General features: G+C 39.3%; 1 protein-coding gene across 1 annotated transcript in view; it reads right to left on the bottom strand.

Moving 5' to 3' along the window:
• The window catches only part of TAOK1 (TAO kinase 1), a 120,345-nt gene that overhangs the window by 64,353 nt on the left and 38,143 nt on the right, over window positions 1-17,849 (bottom strand). Inside the window, exons 2-3 of the mRNA XM_030537144.1 lie at window positions 12,985-13,211; window positions 3,483-3,554 (exon numbers count right to left, since the gene is read on the bottom strand). Of these exons, the coding sequence (XP_030393004.1) occupies window positions 3,483-3,554; window positions 12,985-13,116 (204 nt within the window). The 5' untranslated portion in view covers window positions 13,117-13,211. The remainder of the gene's footprint in view (window positions 1-3,482; window positions 3,555-12,984; window positions 13,212-17,849) is intronic.

Below are 17,849 nucleotides of genomic sequence, written 5' to 3'. Positions count from 1 at the left end.
TGTGGCTTCCCCAGGACCCCGCTTGGGTGGGCTCGCTGTGGGAAGCGCATGGAGGGGCAGAGGATGCTGAATGCTCCAAGGAGAAACCCAGGAGGTGAAGACGTGTGAGCTTCTTGCCCTGAACAAGTCTGCTCCAAGGGAGAGGAGACTCCCCAAAGTCCTGACTGGCTTGGTGGGGAGCAGTTCCAGAGCATTGCCCAGGGACTCCATGACAACCCCCTCAATACACACAGCACCTCACAGCAGCATATACCTGCACAATCCCCCTGTACAGAAATCAGCGCAATCAGCGCACACAAAAAACCCCAAATGTCACTCTGAAACCTAGAATGTCTGTCGAATTAGCAAGAAGCAATGGAAACAGCTACAAGTCAGGCTGAGAGCACTTTTTGTTTAGAACAGGGGTCGGCAACCTTTCAGCAGTGCTGTGCCGAGTCTCCATTTATTCACTCTAATGTAATGTTTCATGTGCCAGTAATACATTTTTTAACGTTTTTAGAAGGTCTCTTTCTATAAATCTATAATATATAATTAAACTATTGTTGTATGTAAAGTAAATAAGGTTTTTAAAATGTTTAAGAAACCTCATTTAAAATTAAATTAAAATGCAGAGCTCTCGGACTGGTGGCCAGGATCCAGGCAGTGTGAGTACCACTGAAAATCAGCTTGCGTGCTGCCTTCGGCACATGTCATAGGTTGCCTACCCCTGGTTCAGAATATCACCGGGTTCAATCATCACTGAGATTTATGGCCCGTTAATGTCCAATTGTTAAGTTCTCAGCCATTCTGTCTTTTTTTTTCTTTTCTTTTTTTTAAATACACAGGACTTTACACATTACATCCATGCAACAGCCCTTCCGCTACAGGTTTTCAATCAGATTAATTACAACTTGTTTCGTTAGCATTTGTAAACATTTTCTTACACATTCCTGCTTAAAACTCTTCAGAGAAGGATGTATTTAATGATTCAATGACGCTGTCCCTTCAGCTAAGGAGCAAGAGCTTCAACAGACATTTGGGACCCCGGAGAAGTCTTCTGATATAATTAAAGAAGGCTAGAGTTGACATTACTGATGAATCTAAGGTATAAAAGCAGCATCCCATCCTGCCTCACCTCATGCACTGGCTCTACAGCTCCCACTGGCCAGGAACCACAGCCAATAGGAGTTGTGGGGATGGCAGCTGCAAGTCGGGGCAGCACCAGCCAGCGGAGGTTATACCAGTTATACTTGTAGAGTTATATTATTAGAAACCTCATATGGACACATTTATTGCAGTATAAGATTGGCTTTTTTTGTTTAGCTTAAACCTCTTCTCAAGTAACATAAGCTACATTTAAAATAAGAATGTCCAGATGGAAAGTTATACTGGTATAACTATATTGGTTTAAATTCACACTTTAGGTTATACCAGTGTAACCTTCCCACATAGACAAGCCCTAGTAACAAATCAAGACCACTGCACCACATACTTCAAAGGCCCCTCCATTTAGTTTTGGAACAAGGCATGCCCCTGTTATAGATGGTCTCTGCCAGAGCCAATGAGAAAATCCCATTAAAAACAAAGGAATGCATAACTGATACTGTAGTGCCTTGAAGAGATCTGCGGTATATAATCTAGATTACAATCTGAGCAAACCTTCCTTCAAATACTTTAAAAAACAAAAAACAAAATAGAAAATGTTTTAACCAACTTTTTTCTTCAAAATAAAGATAAAGATAAGCATCCATTGAAGGCAATCAGAACCTATTTCTGAAGCATGAACAGCTCAGTTCATTCATGTGAACAGAATATTTATAGTTGATTGTAATTAAAAACAGTAGGACAAGAAGTAGGTACAAATTATACTTTCATCAGTACACAGTTAAACAAGTTAGTGCAGTAACAGAATAAAAACTAGAAACATAGGAAGTTTAACTATGAAACTCGGATTCGAGGCTGCTTAGGAGAAATAGGTATGAGAAACTGCCAAAGAATTAAATGAATATTTCAATTCTTCAAAGTACAGGTGGCAAGTCTAGCTCTGTGTTCATGGAAACCAAAAAGGTTAGGCACTGTCAGGTCAGGTCAGGTAATCTATCCCTTTGCCAGTGCAGGACTGCTTACAACACAGGAGAAAATAGCATAGAGAAAAATCTCCTTCGGACTGTGTTGGGCAACAGCATCTGTATCATTTCTATGAGACTATTCCATAACCTAATAGATTTCACTATCAGGAAGCATTCCAACCAAGCTATTCAACTCCAAGCCCTGGCTTTTCAAGCTTCCAAATTGGAGCTTCAAAATCACGAAGTATAAGCTAATGATCTCTGCTACAGTGTTCTAGAAAAAGAAGAAAAAAATCTGGAGACTGCCATTAAAATATTTAATGTTTAACCTTACTGAAATTGGAGAGGGTGCAGAGAAGAGCAACAAGAATGATTAAAGGTCTTGAGAACATGACCTATGAAGGAAGGCTGAAGGAATTGGGTTTGTTTAGTTTGGAGAAGAGAAGACTGAGAGAGGACATGACAGCAGTTTTCAGGTATCTAAAAGGGTGTCATCAGGAGGAGGGAGAAAACTTGTTCACCTTAGCCTCCAATGATAGAACAAGAAGCAATGGGCTTAATCTGCAGCAAGGGAGATTTAGGTTGGACATTAGGAAAAAGTTCCTAACTGTCAGGGTAGTTAAACACTGGAATAGATTGCCTAGGGAAGTTGTGGAATCTCCATCTCTGGAGATATTTAAGAGTAGGTTAGATAAATGTCTATTAGGGATGGTCTAGACAATATTTGGTCCTGCCATGAGGGCAGGGGACTGGACTCGATGACCTCTAGAGGTCCCTTCCAGTCCTTGAGTCTATGAGTCTATGATGGCTCTTAAAAGTCTACTTTATCCACAGCTTGGAGAATCTCCCCACAATTATGCTGCTTTACCATATTTTCTCTCTCTCTTTTATTCTCTCTTTCAAGATCCTCAAAATGACATTGTTCAGCAGAATCCGTTTAGGAAAAGGATAAATTCTGGCTTGATCTGCTATTATTACATTTTACAGGCAGGCATCCTTCTGAGTCCATGTCTCTATTGTATTCATTGCTATCATTCCTAGCAAGCCTTTATCTAGCAAGCAACAGGGTGGTTTTTTTTAAATGGAATTCAGAATGGAACATTTAAGACTAAAAAGGCAACTCAGCTTCCTATTAAGTCTGAATGCTGCCGATCTTGATACAAACTATTTTTTATTTTACCATTTTGCTTACATATTATGCAGTTCCCGAAAACATGGCTCTTCCTGACTGGGTGAAATACATGCTGCATAACATGCCAGGAGCGGACTAATCAGAAGCATGTTGAAAATGCTCAAAGAAACTTATTCTGTTTACACAATGCCCCGATTCATCTTAACTATTATATAAAGATTCTCCCTCGGGAGAGCCTGGATTAATTCAAGTCAGTTAATATCACAGCAATCTGGGTTTAATATAGAAGATATTCCACATACCTCATTGGATTGCTTCCCACTATATGACATTTTCTTGATGGCCACCACTTCATTGGTGCGCACATCACGTGCCTATAACATTAAAACATGAAGTATCAATATCTCATATCAGAAAGAAAATACCCAGTAAAGAAAATAAAACAAACAGAATGATTTCTCATTGGAACAGAAGTACTGAAAAGGCCTTATCCATTTAATAGTTAGCCTCGATATAGAAAGTTAAAATAATACATTCCACTAGGGGTGATGAATGTTGGATATATTCAGAAACTGAATTAAAAAAAAAATCACACTCTTATTTGTGGGACGTGATTCTCAACTCATGCCATCTATTGTCAGCATTCATTAGCTCTCTGTAAGTTGCTTATACTCTAAAGAGCATCTCTGTAAATGTGTTTTCTGATTTTAAAAGCAGAATAGATCTTCTCTAAACCAATCTTTGCCCTTCCCCACAGCCCTGCTGTAAATAATCTGAACAAGTGAAATCAAGGCCCACTCTCCCATTCCACTCCAAACAGAAGAGAACATATACTGCAATACCATATGGCCAAAATTTGTACTTTGGCCAAACTGGACAGTCTCTACGTAAAAGAATAAATGGACACAAATCAGATGTCAAGAATTATAGCATTCAAAAACCAGTTGGAGAACACTTCAACCTCCCTGGCCACACGACTGCAACTGGACACCATTAAATTAGGTTTGAATAAAGACTGGGAGTGGATGGGCCATTACACAAAGTAAAATTATTTCCCCATGCTTATCTTCCCCCCTCCCTCCCAGTTCCTTATATCTCCGTGTCAAGTACTTGAAATGGGACATTTTTATTACCACTACAAACAGTTATTTTTCTCTCCTGCTGACAACAGCTCACCTTAACTGATCACTCTCCTTATAATGTGTATGGTAACACCCATTGTTTCATGTTCCCTGTATGTGTTTATATATATCTTCCTTCTGTATTTTCCACTATATGCATCCGATGAAATGGGCTGTAGCCCACGAAAGCTTATGCTCAAATAAATTTATTAGTCTCTAAGGTGCCACAAGTACTCCTGTTCTTTTTGTCAGATATTTCTGACATCAGCTGCAAACACTGGACACCATCTTTCCGATGCTGCTGGGAGAGGATAAATGTTGAGTGTGATACAAAGTAGATCACATAAATTAAGGTGTTTGCCATAAAGAGATATACGCTTATTTTCAAATTCTGATTCTTGAATTTCCTGTCCAGCATTATTTAAAACTTATATCATCATAGAAATATAGGCCTGGAAGGAACCTCAAGAGGCTATGTAGTGCAGCTCCCCATCATGAAGGATGCCCAAGTAAACCTAGACCATTTTTGACAGGTTTGTCCAAGCCTGTTCTTAAAAACCTTCAATGATGGAGATTCCACAATTACTCTTGGGAGCCTATTCTAGAATTTAACTATCCTTATAGCTAAAAGTGTTTCCTAATATCTAACCTGAATCTCCCTTGCTGCAGATTAAGCCCATTGAGCCTTGTCCTACCTTCAATGGATGTGGAGAACAAATTGATCACAACCCTTTTTAAAGCAGCCCTTAACACATTTGTAGACTTATCAGGTCCTCCCTCATCATCTTTTCTCAAGACTAAACAATACCCAGGGTTTTTTTTAACCTTTCCTCAAAGGTCCGGGTTTCTGAACCTTTTATCATTTTTGATGCTCTCCTCTGGAATCTCTCCAGTTTGTCCACATCTTTCCTAAAGTGTGGCATCCACAATTGCATAAAGTACTCCAGCTGAGGCATCACCAGTGCTGAGCAGAGCAGGACAATTACTTCCTGTGTATTGCACGTAACACTCCTGGTAATATACCTCAAAATGATATTAGCCTTTTTCACAATTGCATCACATTGTTGACTCATTCAATTTGTGATCCACTATAACTCCCAGATCCTTTTCAGCAGTACTACTGTCTAGCCAGCAATTCCCCATTTGGTTTGTGTGCGTTTGATTTTTCCTTCCTAAGCTTCATACTTTGCTCTTATCTTTAATGAATTTCACCTAATAATAAGAACATAAGAACGGCCGTACCGGGTCAGACCAAAGGTCCATCTAGCCCACTATCTGTCTACCAACAGTGGCCAATGCCAGGTGCCCCAGAGGGAAGGAAGCTAACAGGCAATGATCATGTGATCTCTCTCCTGCCATCCATCTCCATCCTCTGATGAACAGAGGCTAGGGACACCATTCTTTACCCTTCCTGGTTAAGAGCCATTTATGCACTTAGTCACCTTGAATTTATCCAGTTCCTTTTTAAACATTGTTATAGTCCCAGCCTTCACAACCTCCTCAGGTGAGGAGTTCCACAAGTTGACTGTGCGCTGTGTGAAGAAGAACTTCCTTTTATTTGTTTTAAACCTGCTACCTATTAATTTCATTTGGTGACCCCTAGTTCTTGTATTATGGGAATAAGTAAAAAACTTTTCCTTATCCACTTTCTCCACATCACTCATGATTTTATATACCTCTATCATGTCCCCCCTTAGTCTTCTCTTTTCCAAACTGAAGAGGCCTAGCCTCTTTAATCTTTCCTCGTATGGGACCCTCTCCAAACCCCTATTCATTTTAGTCGCCCTTTTCTGAACCTTTTCTAGTGCTAGAATATCTTTTTTGAGGTGAGGAGACCACATCTGTACACAGTATTCAAGATATGGGTGCACCATGGATTTATATAAGGGCAATAATATATTCTCTGTCTTATTCTCTATCCCCCTTTTAATGATTCCTAACATCCTGTGGGCTTTTTTGACCGTCTCTACGCACTGCGTGGACATCTTCAGAGTACTATCCATGATGACGCCAAGATCTTTTCCCTGACTCGTTGTAGCTAAATTAGCCCCCATCATATTGTATGTACGGTTGGAGTTACCTTATTGATTTCAGGCCAATACTCCAATTTGTCAAAGTCTTTTTGAATTCTAATCTTTTTCTCTAAAGTGCTAGCAAATCCTTCTCATTTTGGTATCATCTTCATATGTCATAAGCATGCTCTCCACTCCATTATCCAAGTTATTAATGAAAATGGTGAGAAGCACCAGACCCAGGACAAACCCACGCAGGATCTCACTAATACATCCTCTCAGACTGACAGCAAACCATTGAAATAAATCATTTTTTTAAACCAGTCTGGCACCCCTCTTACAGTAATTTCATCCAGATGACATTTTCCTAGTTTGTTTATAAGAATGTCATGTGGAACTATGTCAAAACCCATACTGTACAATCAACATACATCACATCTACATCTTCCCCACTCCCTATCCACTAGGTCAGTAAACCTGCCAAAGAAGGAAATTGTGTTGGTTTGGCATAATTTGTTCTTGACAAATCCACGTTGGCTATTACTTATAATTCCATTATCTTCTAGGTGATTACAAATTGATTAATAACTTGTTCCAGTATCTTTCCAGATATTGAAGTTAGGTTGACTATCTATGATTCCCCAGTCCTCTTTGTTTCCCTTTGCCCTCTCCTCCTCTGGGACTTCATCAGTCCTCCATGAGTTCTCAAAGATAATTGCTAACAGTGCTGAGATTGCTTCAACTAATCTCTTAAGAATCCCTAGGATGAGTATAGCACAATAAAAGTTAATGACTCTTAATGTGACAGACTGATTTTCTGCTCTCAGACAATTTACAATCTGAATTAAGACAAGATTACAATATAGGGAGTGGACAATATGATACTGCTGTCAGTGGGAACCCAATGTATGTGTTCTGAAGTAAAGCTATTGTTTTAATTTTTATTTTCATTACATTTTAGCAGAGGCAAAAAGGAGAGCATTGTGTTGTTTAGCAAAACAAAATCCCATCCAATCCTCTGCTGAAAGTTCCATACACGGCTAAGGAGGTGGGGAACTCCTCAGGGCCCCTCCCCCATGTGTGTTTGACTTGACCAAATCCAAAATAAAATTAAATACAATGGCGCATCTCATGAATTTCAATGACGCTACTACTAAAATACTAACTCTACTAGTAATTTCAATGCTGCCTTACAATGAAGGATCTCCAATAATCTAGGAGGTGAATTACCCTATCTGCTGCAATCTCAGGATACAGTTAACAAAAGAATACTCAAATTAAATTTCAGGCTGCAAAATTAGTACCTCTGACCTAATCACTCAGTGTTGCATTCTATGAAACACAGGTTTCTAGAACTTTCATTACATTCAGGACGCTAGAGTTTGTAAAGGGGTTTCTCAGCCATATTCTGACACTTTGCCATTCATTGTTGACAGTGAATTCTGAAACCCTCTTAATCTCAATGAGGAACTTCTGATTAGCTTTAACCATTTTCTTTTTGTAACTGAGGATGCTGCATTTCAGTGTTACAATCTGTTTATTTAAGGTAACTATTAAAAATGCAAAATTTATTTTTTTACCAGTAAAATTTAAACATTGTAACTCCTAGAGATCTTCTCTAGGCAGAGGAAATTGTTCATAGACCCAACTGTTTCCTCTGCCACAACCATGCCAATCAGTATTAGCTAGGGTTGTAATTTATTAAGCACAAAGCAGATCTTAAGTGAGGACTGCTTGCCAATCCAAAATACAGCAACAACATGCCCTGTGTTTCTGCTGAAATAAAAGGCAGAAATAAGATTTAAAGAGCTGTTGTCACCTCATGAAAACTGTGAAAAACATTCAATTGAGAAATAGTTCTGCTCATGAAATTTTCTCTATCTTCCTGAGATTTTTATCTACAGTACTACTGAATTGCTGGAGATGTGGATTTTAACAGGGCAATATTAATACACATTGTTTCAGAGGGCCCTTGTATCCCCTATTTGGATTCATTATTTGAAAGGATAAACTACAGGTACCAACACTGACAGGGATGAACCTGCTTTGCTATTAGAAAATACCAGCATACCTGATCTTTTGAATAAGCCCTTTTTTTGAATAAGCAAGGATAGGTGGCTCTTCAAGAGTGCCCTGGAAGTCAAACATCTAGCACTGATCTACTGCAAGACCACCACCACTCTGGCCAGGCAAAAATCTAGAACCCTCTGGATTCCCATCCTTCTGGAGAAAATTCCCTTTGCTCATCACAATAAAATGAACATCTGCAACAGTCTTTGGCAGCCCAACTATCAGTAACAAACATCAGCCATGGCTGCTCCCTGTGCACCTGATGCAGGCACTGAAGGTATAATTCTGCCCCTATGAAGTCAATAGTGAAACTCCCATGGACTTCCACAGGGTCAGGATTTCACCCCTAATCTACAAAATCTCTGGGGTTGGGACCTTGGAATACAACAACAAACTTAGATTGTGGAGCCCAATGCACTAGACAAATATCAACTTAGTCTTGCAACAGACTTGTGAGGGACAGAAATATCCTCATTTACAAAGGGGTCGGGGGCTGACTTGCCCAAGATCACAGAATCAGCACTGCAGCAAGGATGGGAACCCAGGGGTACCATCTCCCAGCCCTTCACCTTCACCACAAAGCCAGACTGCATCCCAAGGAGGCAAAATTCAAATACGTTTTGTTTTTTAAACTTGCTTCAGTTTTATACTTTACATTTTTGAATACATCCTGCTATATTCATCTGATGATATTCTTATTTGTTTCTATACCAGCTGCAATTCTGTTGTGCTACTATCTTTCTGTTTGTCCATACTCCTATACTCTTGGATAATTACTACCCTTAAACCTTCAATAAATAATTAAGAAAATATTTATTAACAACATTGCACAGGTTTTATGTGGCGAGGGACACTGGAGGGTTAACAGAGAGTGCTTAAAATACCACCCTGAACCTACCATAAAAATACTTCCCTTGCCCCACATACTCCAAAAAACATCCCTAATATTTGGGAGATTGGCCCAACAGATGACAAATATTCAAGGTAGAACTATCAGACTGGGAGAAAAGAAAATTGTGGGAATATTTGTTGAATAGAACCATCACCTAGCACACTTATCCCAAAGGATTTGAGGTTTATTTGGAGGAGGGAATCACTGAAATCATCACATCGGTGAACAGCTACAATAAAAAAGGGCAAACAAGACACCAGATTATAGCAGCAGAAGGAATGAAGACATAACAAAAGAGTCAGTACACCCACCTCCTTGCCCTCTCTGGAGTGCTCTACATAGCGCTGGTTACTGTATAAAAGAAAGGCTATTCTTGCACTGAAAAGGATAAGGTATTAGGGCAGCAAAGATGATACTAAAAACAAAAATGTAATCGATAGTCTTGTGATTACTGGGGTGATAATACCCTGAGGTGAACCAACAGAGTTCAGAAAAATAATGAAAGGAATCGTAGTTAAACTTTATACAATGCTCTAAAACTTGGAGAGCAGGATAGAAAGTAGACCTATAGAATAAGTTATTACAGAAGATGATCAAAAGAGTATGAGTTTGAGTCTTATCTAGACCTGGTTCTGGACATGTGGGTGAAGGGGTCGAGTAAGAGGTATAATAAAGAAAAGGAAAACAGAATTAAAATACAATTCAAAGGGCAAGATTTTGGGGATGTATGGCTTCTTCCAGTTCCTAAACAGTTCCTAGATGTGTTTTATTAACAACATTCCCAGGCCAAGCTGTATACAACAAAAGTAGATGGGGGAAAAAAAGTTTCTTTACTAAAAAAACAAACAACCGATCCTCCCCCAAAATAACACCCACCTCAAACACACAAATATTATTGATCATAAGCTAACATCAGCAGTCAATAGCTGCCAGAATCTGAATAGGAAAAGAAAAGAGCCAGGAAGGGTGACAAGCCAGAGAGTTAAAGGCATCCAGCTTCTTTGAAGTGTCTTCCCTAGCCTGGAAAAATCCATGACATCCAAAACAAGGGCTGCACTGTTGTTATGATGCCACCCAATTCATTAGATGATCATACAACCCAGGGCCTGTTTGAGATTTCAGGCATGTATGCACATGCATAGTGTGTTCAGTCCTCAAGAGAAGGCAAGGTATCAAAGTTTCCAAGAATGGAGTAGCTAGACCAATGATACAAGATGTATGCGTGTGACGCAAAAAGCATAACAAAGCTGATACTTTAAGTACAGCAAGTTTGGCAATGCTCCTTTGAAGTTTTAATTACATTTAACTTAACTAGAGAACACTTTAATAGTGTATTATCCAAGAACTGAATATTGCTGATGGAACACAAGATAATTTTTATTTTAGTAAGGAATTATTGGTTTTGCAAGAAAATCAGAAATGAGACATTATGCCCTCCCAATCTAACTTCATATACATAATCTTTATCTTAACAAATTCCTCTCCACCCACCAGGTCCATCTCATCTTTTTGGGTAGACCTTTACGTAATATAATGTCTATCTAAAAAACAGCTTCAGATACAAAATTTCTTACAAGAGATTTTCAAGAGCAAAAAAGATACTGTAATCATGTCTAGTTTGTGTGTTGAAGCTTAAAATGCAAAATGACAATATACAGTAACAAACCACACATCTTCTATGGGGCACACTCCTTTATTAACAAAAGACACATGATACACAAACATTTGAGCAGCATCATGCAAAGCTTACCTTTTGTCCTTTAGGAAGACTGTTTAATCTCCTACCTGCAGTGCATCAGAAGCACAATCTGAACACAGTAAGGTAGAAATCCCTCTTTGTTAATGAACTTTCTGACAATAATGTTTAGTGAGAGAGCATGTAGAGAAGAGCAGGGTTGAAAAGCTTGGGGGGGTGGGTTCTCCACCATTTAAATTCATGGCAGCACTTGTCATGTTGCTTGAAGGGTGTCTTGGTAAAAGGCATCCAACGCTTAAATGATTTTTAACTTGAAAAGAAACATGGAGTTCACAGAGATACTGATGTGATGAATGCTCCTCTTTTCTTGCTGTTTGAGAGCACCCCTACCACAAAGCATGCAGGTGACTGCTAACAATGTGCTTGTTTTGGTTAACTATCCCCCCCATGACACCTATGTGCCATAATAATATGTAGCAAGGTTGGAATCATTTAAAAAATTGTATCAAAAAGTGGGCAGAGGGGAGGAGTGAGTCAATATGAAATCTATTTCCAGTTTTTTCTGCAGTGAATTTAATGCTATTAAGCAATGTTCACCTGTGGCATTTACTTCATTATAAAACATTTGCTCACACCAATCTGTTCCCAGACAATGGCTGCTCATAATTTTAAGCAAGGAACAAAATTAAGACGCTTTTCCTAATTAGTTCATCTGTGCTGCATTAAATTTGTGCTGGAAGGTTCCCAACGTAGTCTGCTGCAATTATTAACAATGAATAGGAAGCTCATAAAATACTGACACAAATAGCTCTCTGTAAGAAAACTGAAAGGTCTGGCCACACCTCTTATAAATGAGAAAAGGTTTGCACCAGAAAATGGCCTTTTAATGAAGGTCTCACAGTATGCACTTTGGTTAACAGACAGTAAGTTGCAAATGAAGTAGCTGTAAGAGGCTAAGAGAGATCCCATGTCTCGGCTGTGCTATGTAAGCAGAGAGGAGGTGGGGAAAAATCCAGTTCTCCAAAAGCTCAGGTCAAGTAGGAATGTTATATGGACAAGTATTGGGATTCCTGTCTGTTGGACAAGGACAGCAGGGGACATTGGGGCAGACCAAATGACACAGTGAGAGAGAAAATGGCTGTGGAGGGGCTGAGTGGCGGGTGGAGAAAGAAAACTGAGCTGCTCACAGGAGCAAGGGGTGAGAAGGAACTGTATGGCGCAACAGAACTGCACTGCCAATCAGAGGGGAGGGGCTGAAATGAAGAGCTGAGCAGAGCAATAGAACTGAGCTGCCAGTCATGAACAGTGGCGGAAACATGGGCCTTGATGATGTTAGCCAGGTGAGACCAAGAGGTGCACTACCGAGCATGCCCAAGACTGAGCCTCAGGTGAACACGTTCCCTGTTAGTGCTGTGATTAGTATGTGGGGTCTGTGGAATGGAGAGATTGGGTCTGGGCTTTTCAGCTCCAGACAGATAGTTTAATGGCAGTTAACACTGCCAGAAGGGTAACCAGGAGTTTAATTGGCTAACCAAGCCACAGTAGCTGTAGTTTGTTTTATGACACAGACTAGATTACTTGCTGATGCAAAACACTCTTTGATTTACGATGGAAGCTGTCTCTTTTCAAGTACTTTGCCTTGCAATTGCAAACTTTGCTGCTGCTGCTAGCCCCCTGCAACTTTAATGTGCAGCTAGATCCCTGACTACTTACTACTGTTTGTATTACTGTCATGCCTAAGAGCCCCAGTCATGGACCCTGACTCGGCTTCTCTTTATTATTAATATGGTTGTAACACCTAGAGACTCAAGGGAGGGATTGAGGCCCCATTGTGCTAGACACTGTGCAAACACATAACAAGACCACCCTCCCTCACCCAAAGAGCCTACCATAAAAACTGCAAATGTTTCAGACTAGTTAATTTTCCCCTTAATAAATAGTAAAAAGGCAATATCCAGAGTTAAAAATTAGCCAGCTAATATTCACAAATTACTGTCTGTTCAAATTACTTACAAAATAAACTGCTCCAAAGCTTCCATGGCCAATCTCTCGGAGATCTGTGAAGAGTTTTTCTGGATCTTCTTTGAAGAAGAGTTCTGCAATTTCTGGGTCCTTCAGGCTGCCCGCTCGGCTGGTTGATGGCATCCTGCTGGGCAGTTAGCCGACTGACTATCTGGGTTGAAAGTGCTGCCTCAACCCTTTGTTCATTTGTATGAATGGGGCCTCTTCAGCATGGATTACTGTAAAAAAAAACATTACAACTTATCACTGATTACGAATCTCAGAGCCAGAGCAAAGCAACTCATTACTGAAGTCTATAGATAAGCAGAGTCCAAATTTTTTGTAGACCAAGCATCCCACTCATAACGAGTGATGCTGTTAACACAGGAGTTGCTATACCAATCAGTCCAACTGCTATGCAAGTCTGGTATCGTGCCTTCAACAGAGGCCTGCAATTTATCCCTCTATGGAAGGCACACAAAAAATGAAAACCCACCTACAATCCACTTAGCCAATCATGCAGCGATCTAATGGGAAAAAATTCCTTCCAGGCCTACAAAAATTGACCAGCTTATAAAGGCTTAATTCCCCAAGTGATCTTTCATTTGCAGAGATACAGATGTCAATGGCTATACAACTATCTGCTCCTTTTTAAAAATCCACCCAACAGTATGTCTCTCGATGATCTCTGGCAATAGTGAATTCTCTGGCTTACAGTGTGTGTAAAGGAACATTTCCTTCCTTGGTTCTAAACTTACTGCCCTTTACCTTAATTTAATTCAGTATTACCTTCTTCTTTGATTAGACCACAGGCTAAAAAGGAGGTACTGATCAACTGTCACTAATTGTCAATACTTCCATCAAATCCCCTTGAACCCTTCTTTCATAGTTAAATAAGGGCTTGTCTGCCCTGAAGTGCTGCAGCTGCACCATGCTAATGCTACCTATCCCATGGGGAAGGGGTGGGGGGCTTTCCCATCAGCCTAGATAACCTCTGAGAGGTGGTAGCTAGGTCAAAAGGAGAATTTGGTACAACTAGGTCGTGCAGGGGTGTGAAAAATTCACACACCTGAATAACGCAGCTAACCCAGCCTAACCCCCAGCGCAGTCAGCGCTACGTCAACGGAAGAACTCTCCTGTCAACCTAGGCTGCCACCTCTCAGGAAGATCAATTACCTAACTCTCCCATTGGTGGAGGTGGCATCTTCACTGAAGCCCTACAGAGGTGCAGTGTAGACAAGCCCATACCCTCAGACTCTTCAGTCTCTTCTGATGCATAAATTCAAGACCTCTATCTTATATGCCTGCTCTTGATATTTTCTATCATTATCCACATCTTAGAGGGATGGTGACCAAAATCAGAAAGAGTAACATGTGGCTATCTGTCCCTTCAGACAAACTCAAGCACTGAGGTTTCCTCTAACTGCTATAAGCACAGAACAAAGCCATTTGCATTAAGCCATCTCCAATAGCTTTTCACAGGAGAACCTGAAAGTTCAGAAGCCATTAGCATGTGTGAAGTGCTTTGTGTTTTAAGTCTGCTTTGCCTTACATTTATCCAAAATGTATAGGCCATTTTGGACCTTGTCTACACTAGGAAAAAAGCTGTACTTTTAATGTGTTAAAATCCTATTGTAGACAGGGCAGTTGCAGTTCTTTACCTGGACCAGCTAACACAAGTTAAAACAACAAAAACTTGCCTTGTCTATTCTAGGATTTTCGCTAACATGTTAAAAACTCACATATTCGCCTAGTGAGGACAATGCCTTGGCAATGGGAGTTTCTCACAATCCTCCATAAAATGTTACCAACCAAAACAACTATATCACTGGCAAATAGCTAACATACTATTCACTTTCTTCTCCAAATCTTTTTGTTCTGTCTAGTCAAGGTTTACACTTCCACACTTTACATTTTGTTGTTAAACCTACAGAAGGTTTTTAACTTCATAGCAGACAAGGACCGTAAATCTGAGTTTAAGTGTTATGTTTAAAGGTAATTATCCCTGCCCAATTGTCTCCTTTTCTGGTCTCTATACCCCCACCTCTCTTCAAGTCTCCAGATCTCTGGTGAATCATTGGTTCTGCCCTTCCTCCTGGAAGCAACTCCTACAGAAAAAAATAATGCTTCTTAGAGTGCTTGTGCATAGTAGCACTTTCCTCTAGGCACCAGCAGCATGTGAAACTGACAAAGACAACATGATCCTTGTTAGTTTCAAGCAACTGCCAGAACCACACCATGGAAAGCACTATTGTGTTTGAGCACAGCCAAGACATACCTAGCTATCGATGCTGCATGACTCTCCAGCTTGTCTGGCTAAGAGGGATTTGTGAGATAGGATGCAAGAAAATCAAGCAAAATCCAGGATTTCCATAATGTACCTCCAAACAGCCAGGATTTTAAACATTTGTAATATAACCATAAATGTGTTTCCATGATAGCCCATTCTCAACACCTAAGGAACAATTACACATGCAGATACACCTCTACCTCAATATAACGTGACCCGACATAACACAAATTCAGATATAACACAGTAAAGCAGTGCTCTGGGGGGCACGGCTGCGCACTCTGGTGGATCAAAGCAAGTTCGATATAACGCAGTTTCACCCATAATGCAGTAAGATTTTTTGGCTCCCGAGGACAGCAATATATCAAGGTAGAGGTGTACCACAGTGATGAACTGAGTATAAGAAATTAAATGGAATTATGAACTATAATTATTAATGTGTTTTATGTATGTATTTATGCAGGTGCCATTACAGTGACACTGATGTCAACCTATTAATTTATCTGTTCATTTATAGTAAAACATATGATTAGCACAGGAATTTTTACACACACACACACATATTATATATATATATATATATAATGTAGCTCAATAAGATGGAGTCAAATGTACAGTATTGTCATGCCTACATCTTATCACAGAAATGCAGGACTGGAAGGGACCTTGAAAGGTCATCTAGTCCAGTCCCCTGCACTGAGGCAGGACTAAGTATTATCTATTTTTATCTCTTAAGGTTTCACACAGGAGAGAACAAGAATTAGCTGCAACTTAGCAGACACCTGAAATGTACTTCATTTAAAACAGATGTGATAGAAAAGCAAAAAGGTCAACAATATTACATTTGATTCCAGCCCTAAAAAGAACATGACATTAAAAGACAACTGTTTCGCATTTACAGCCTAGAGCTGAACAATAGACAAAAACCATAAGTCAGAGAGGCAAGAGAAAGGAATGGGGGAAGGGAGCTGATAACCACAGCACACTCAGTATTATTGAAGGAATGTTTCTTGGATCAACGGTAATGATGTCATGTTGCATCTTTTAAAAAGCATCAGATTCTTACAAAAAGGACATTGTTGTTCAAAAGCAACTGCTGCAATCCCACAATGCTCTTTCCCTTACATCTGTCAATCAGTGGGGTCTAGGCTTGGACAAACCTGCCAATATGGCCAAAAGTCACATGTCCCCTTTATAGTGCATCTGAGAGAGAGAGAGAGAGACAGAGAATGAGAATCTTAGATACACAGAGCTGAGCTAGATTACAGAGTTGTCCCCCTCAAACTAGCCACTATTCTCATTCTTGGCATGATTTTTGAGTATGCCTGTGAAATGTCATCAACAGGCAGGGCTTTTTACCAGTGCTGAAACTCCCTCCAGTCTAACTGACTACTTGTACAGAAGTGGTGTGAGGCTGGTTCTCTGCCTTACTTCACATACTAAATGGCAAATTAAAGTGGGGCCAGCAAAAACGTCAGGACTATCCATCTGTTATTTCAAATACCTTAAAAGAAATTTTCTTCTTCTATTCTCAAAGTTTGATGATCCTGAATCATGAACATAATTACTACTTTATATTTAAAGTATATAATGTGTGTGTGTGTTTGTGTGTATACACACACACAAAAACTAATTTTAGTGCAATAGTTACAAATTTATACATGATGTTATGCCTATCCTTGTGTAAGTTTAAAACGAACAAGCATTGCCAAGACATACTAGCACAATTTCCACCCATTAAATAGCTTTACATCTTGTTGCTGTCTTTTGCTTTATTGTACAATGAAATAGTTCCACTTTAAAAAAAAATAAAAAGTTGTAACATTAACTACTCCTTGTCTTTATCTGAAGCAGGAAGTACAACACACACACATCAAGGTTCAGCAAGTCTATCAGTTCAAACACTCTACCCCCCCAGGGTGGAGATTTAAATCAAGACCATTTAAATCAGCAATTTAATTTATGATTTAAATACCAGGTGGAAAGCCTAAATTTAAATAACTGATTTTAATCAACTTTTCCATTTCTATTTCAATTTCAGTCATTTTCTAAAGAAAGCTGCATTCTCGTTGGTTGATATAACTATTAAAACATGTTACTTTGCAACTAACTAGAACCTTTACACAAGACTTGGTACAACTTTATGCTACCTGTGAGGTACACTATAACTATATACATTTATTCAAGCAATTATATAGCTTAATATTTTCAGATTCTTATTAATTGTACAATTTCAGTATGTTAGAAAATGGTGAATAATATATTGCTTATTTACTAGAGAATTAACCTTTTGCTCATGATTTGTGTCAAGTTGTATTAGATTAGTAACTGGAAGTTAATTAAACACATAAAAGAGAGTACAGAATGTATTTTTAATAAACAAAACAAGCCCTTAATACAGTATATGATCTAGAGTGCCATATTTATAAAGCTCAGACTCAAAAGTTAGATGTTTTCCCGATTCTGTCTGTATATAGAAAAGCAGTCTTTATCTCAAGGTTTTAGATAGAGGCTCATGGATTCTACATATTTATTTTAAAATGTTTAAAGAGATTAGAATAAGTTTAGGCCACAAAATACTTTAAAA

Source organism: Gopherus evgoodei, chromosome 17 (genome assembly GCF_007399415.2).
Source record: "Gopherus evgoodei ecotype Sinaloan lineage chromosome 17, rGopEvg1_v1.p, whole genome shotgun sequence".
Lineage (NCBI taxonomy): Eukaryota > Metazoa > Chordata > Testudines > Testudinidae > Gopherus > Gopherus evgoodei.
The sequence above is the reverse complement of the archived record's forward strand: the minus strand, read 5'-3'. Positions and strand labels throughout refer to the sequence as shown.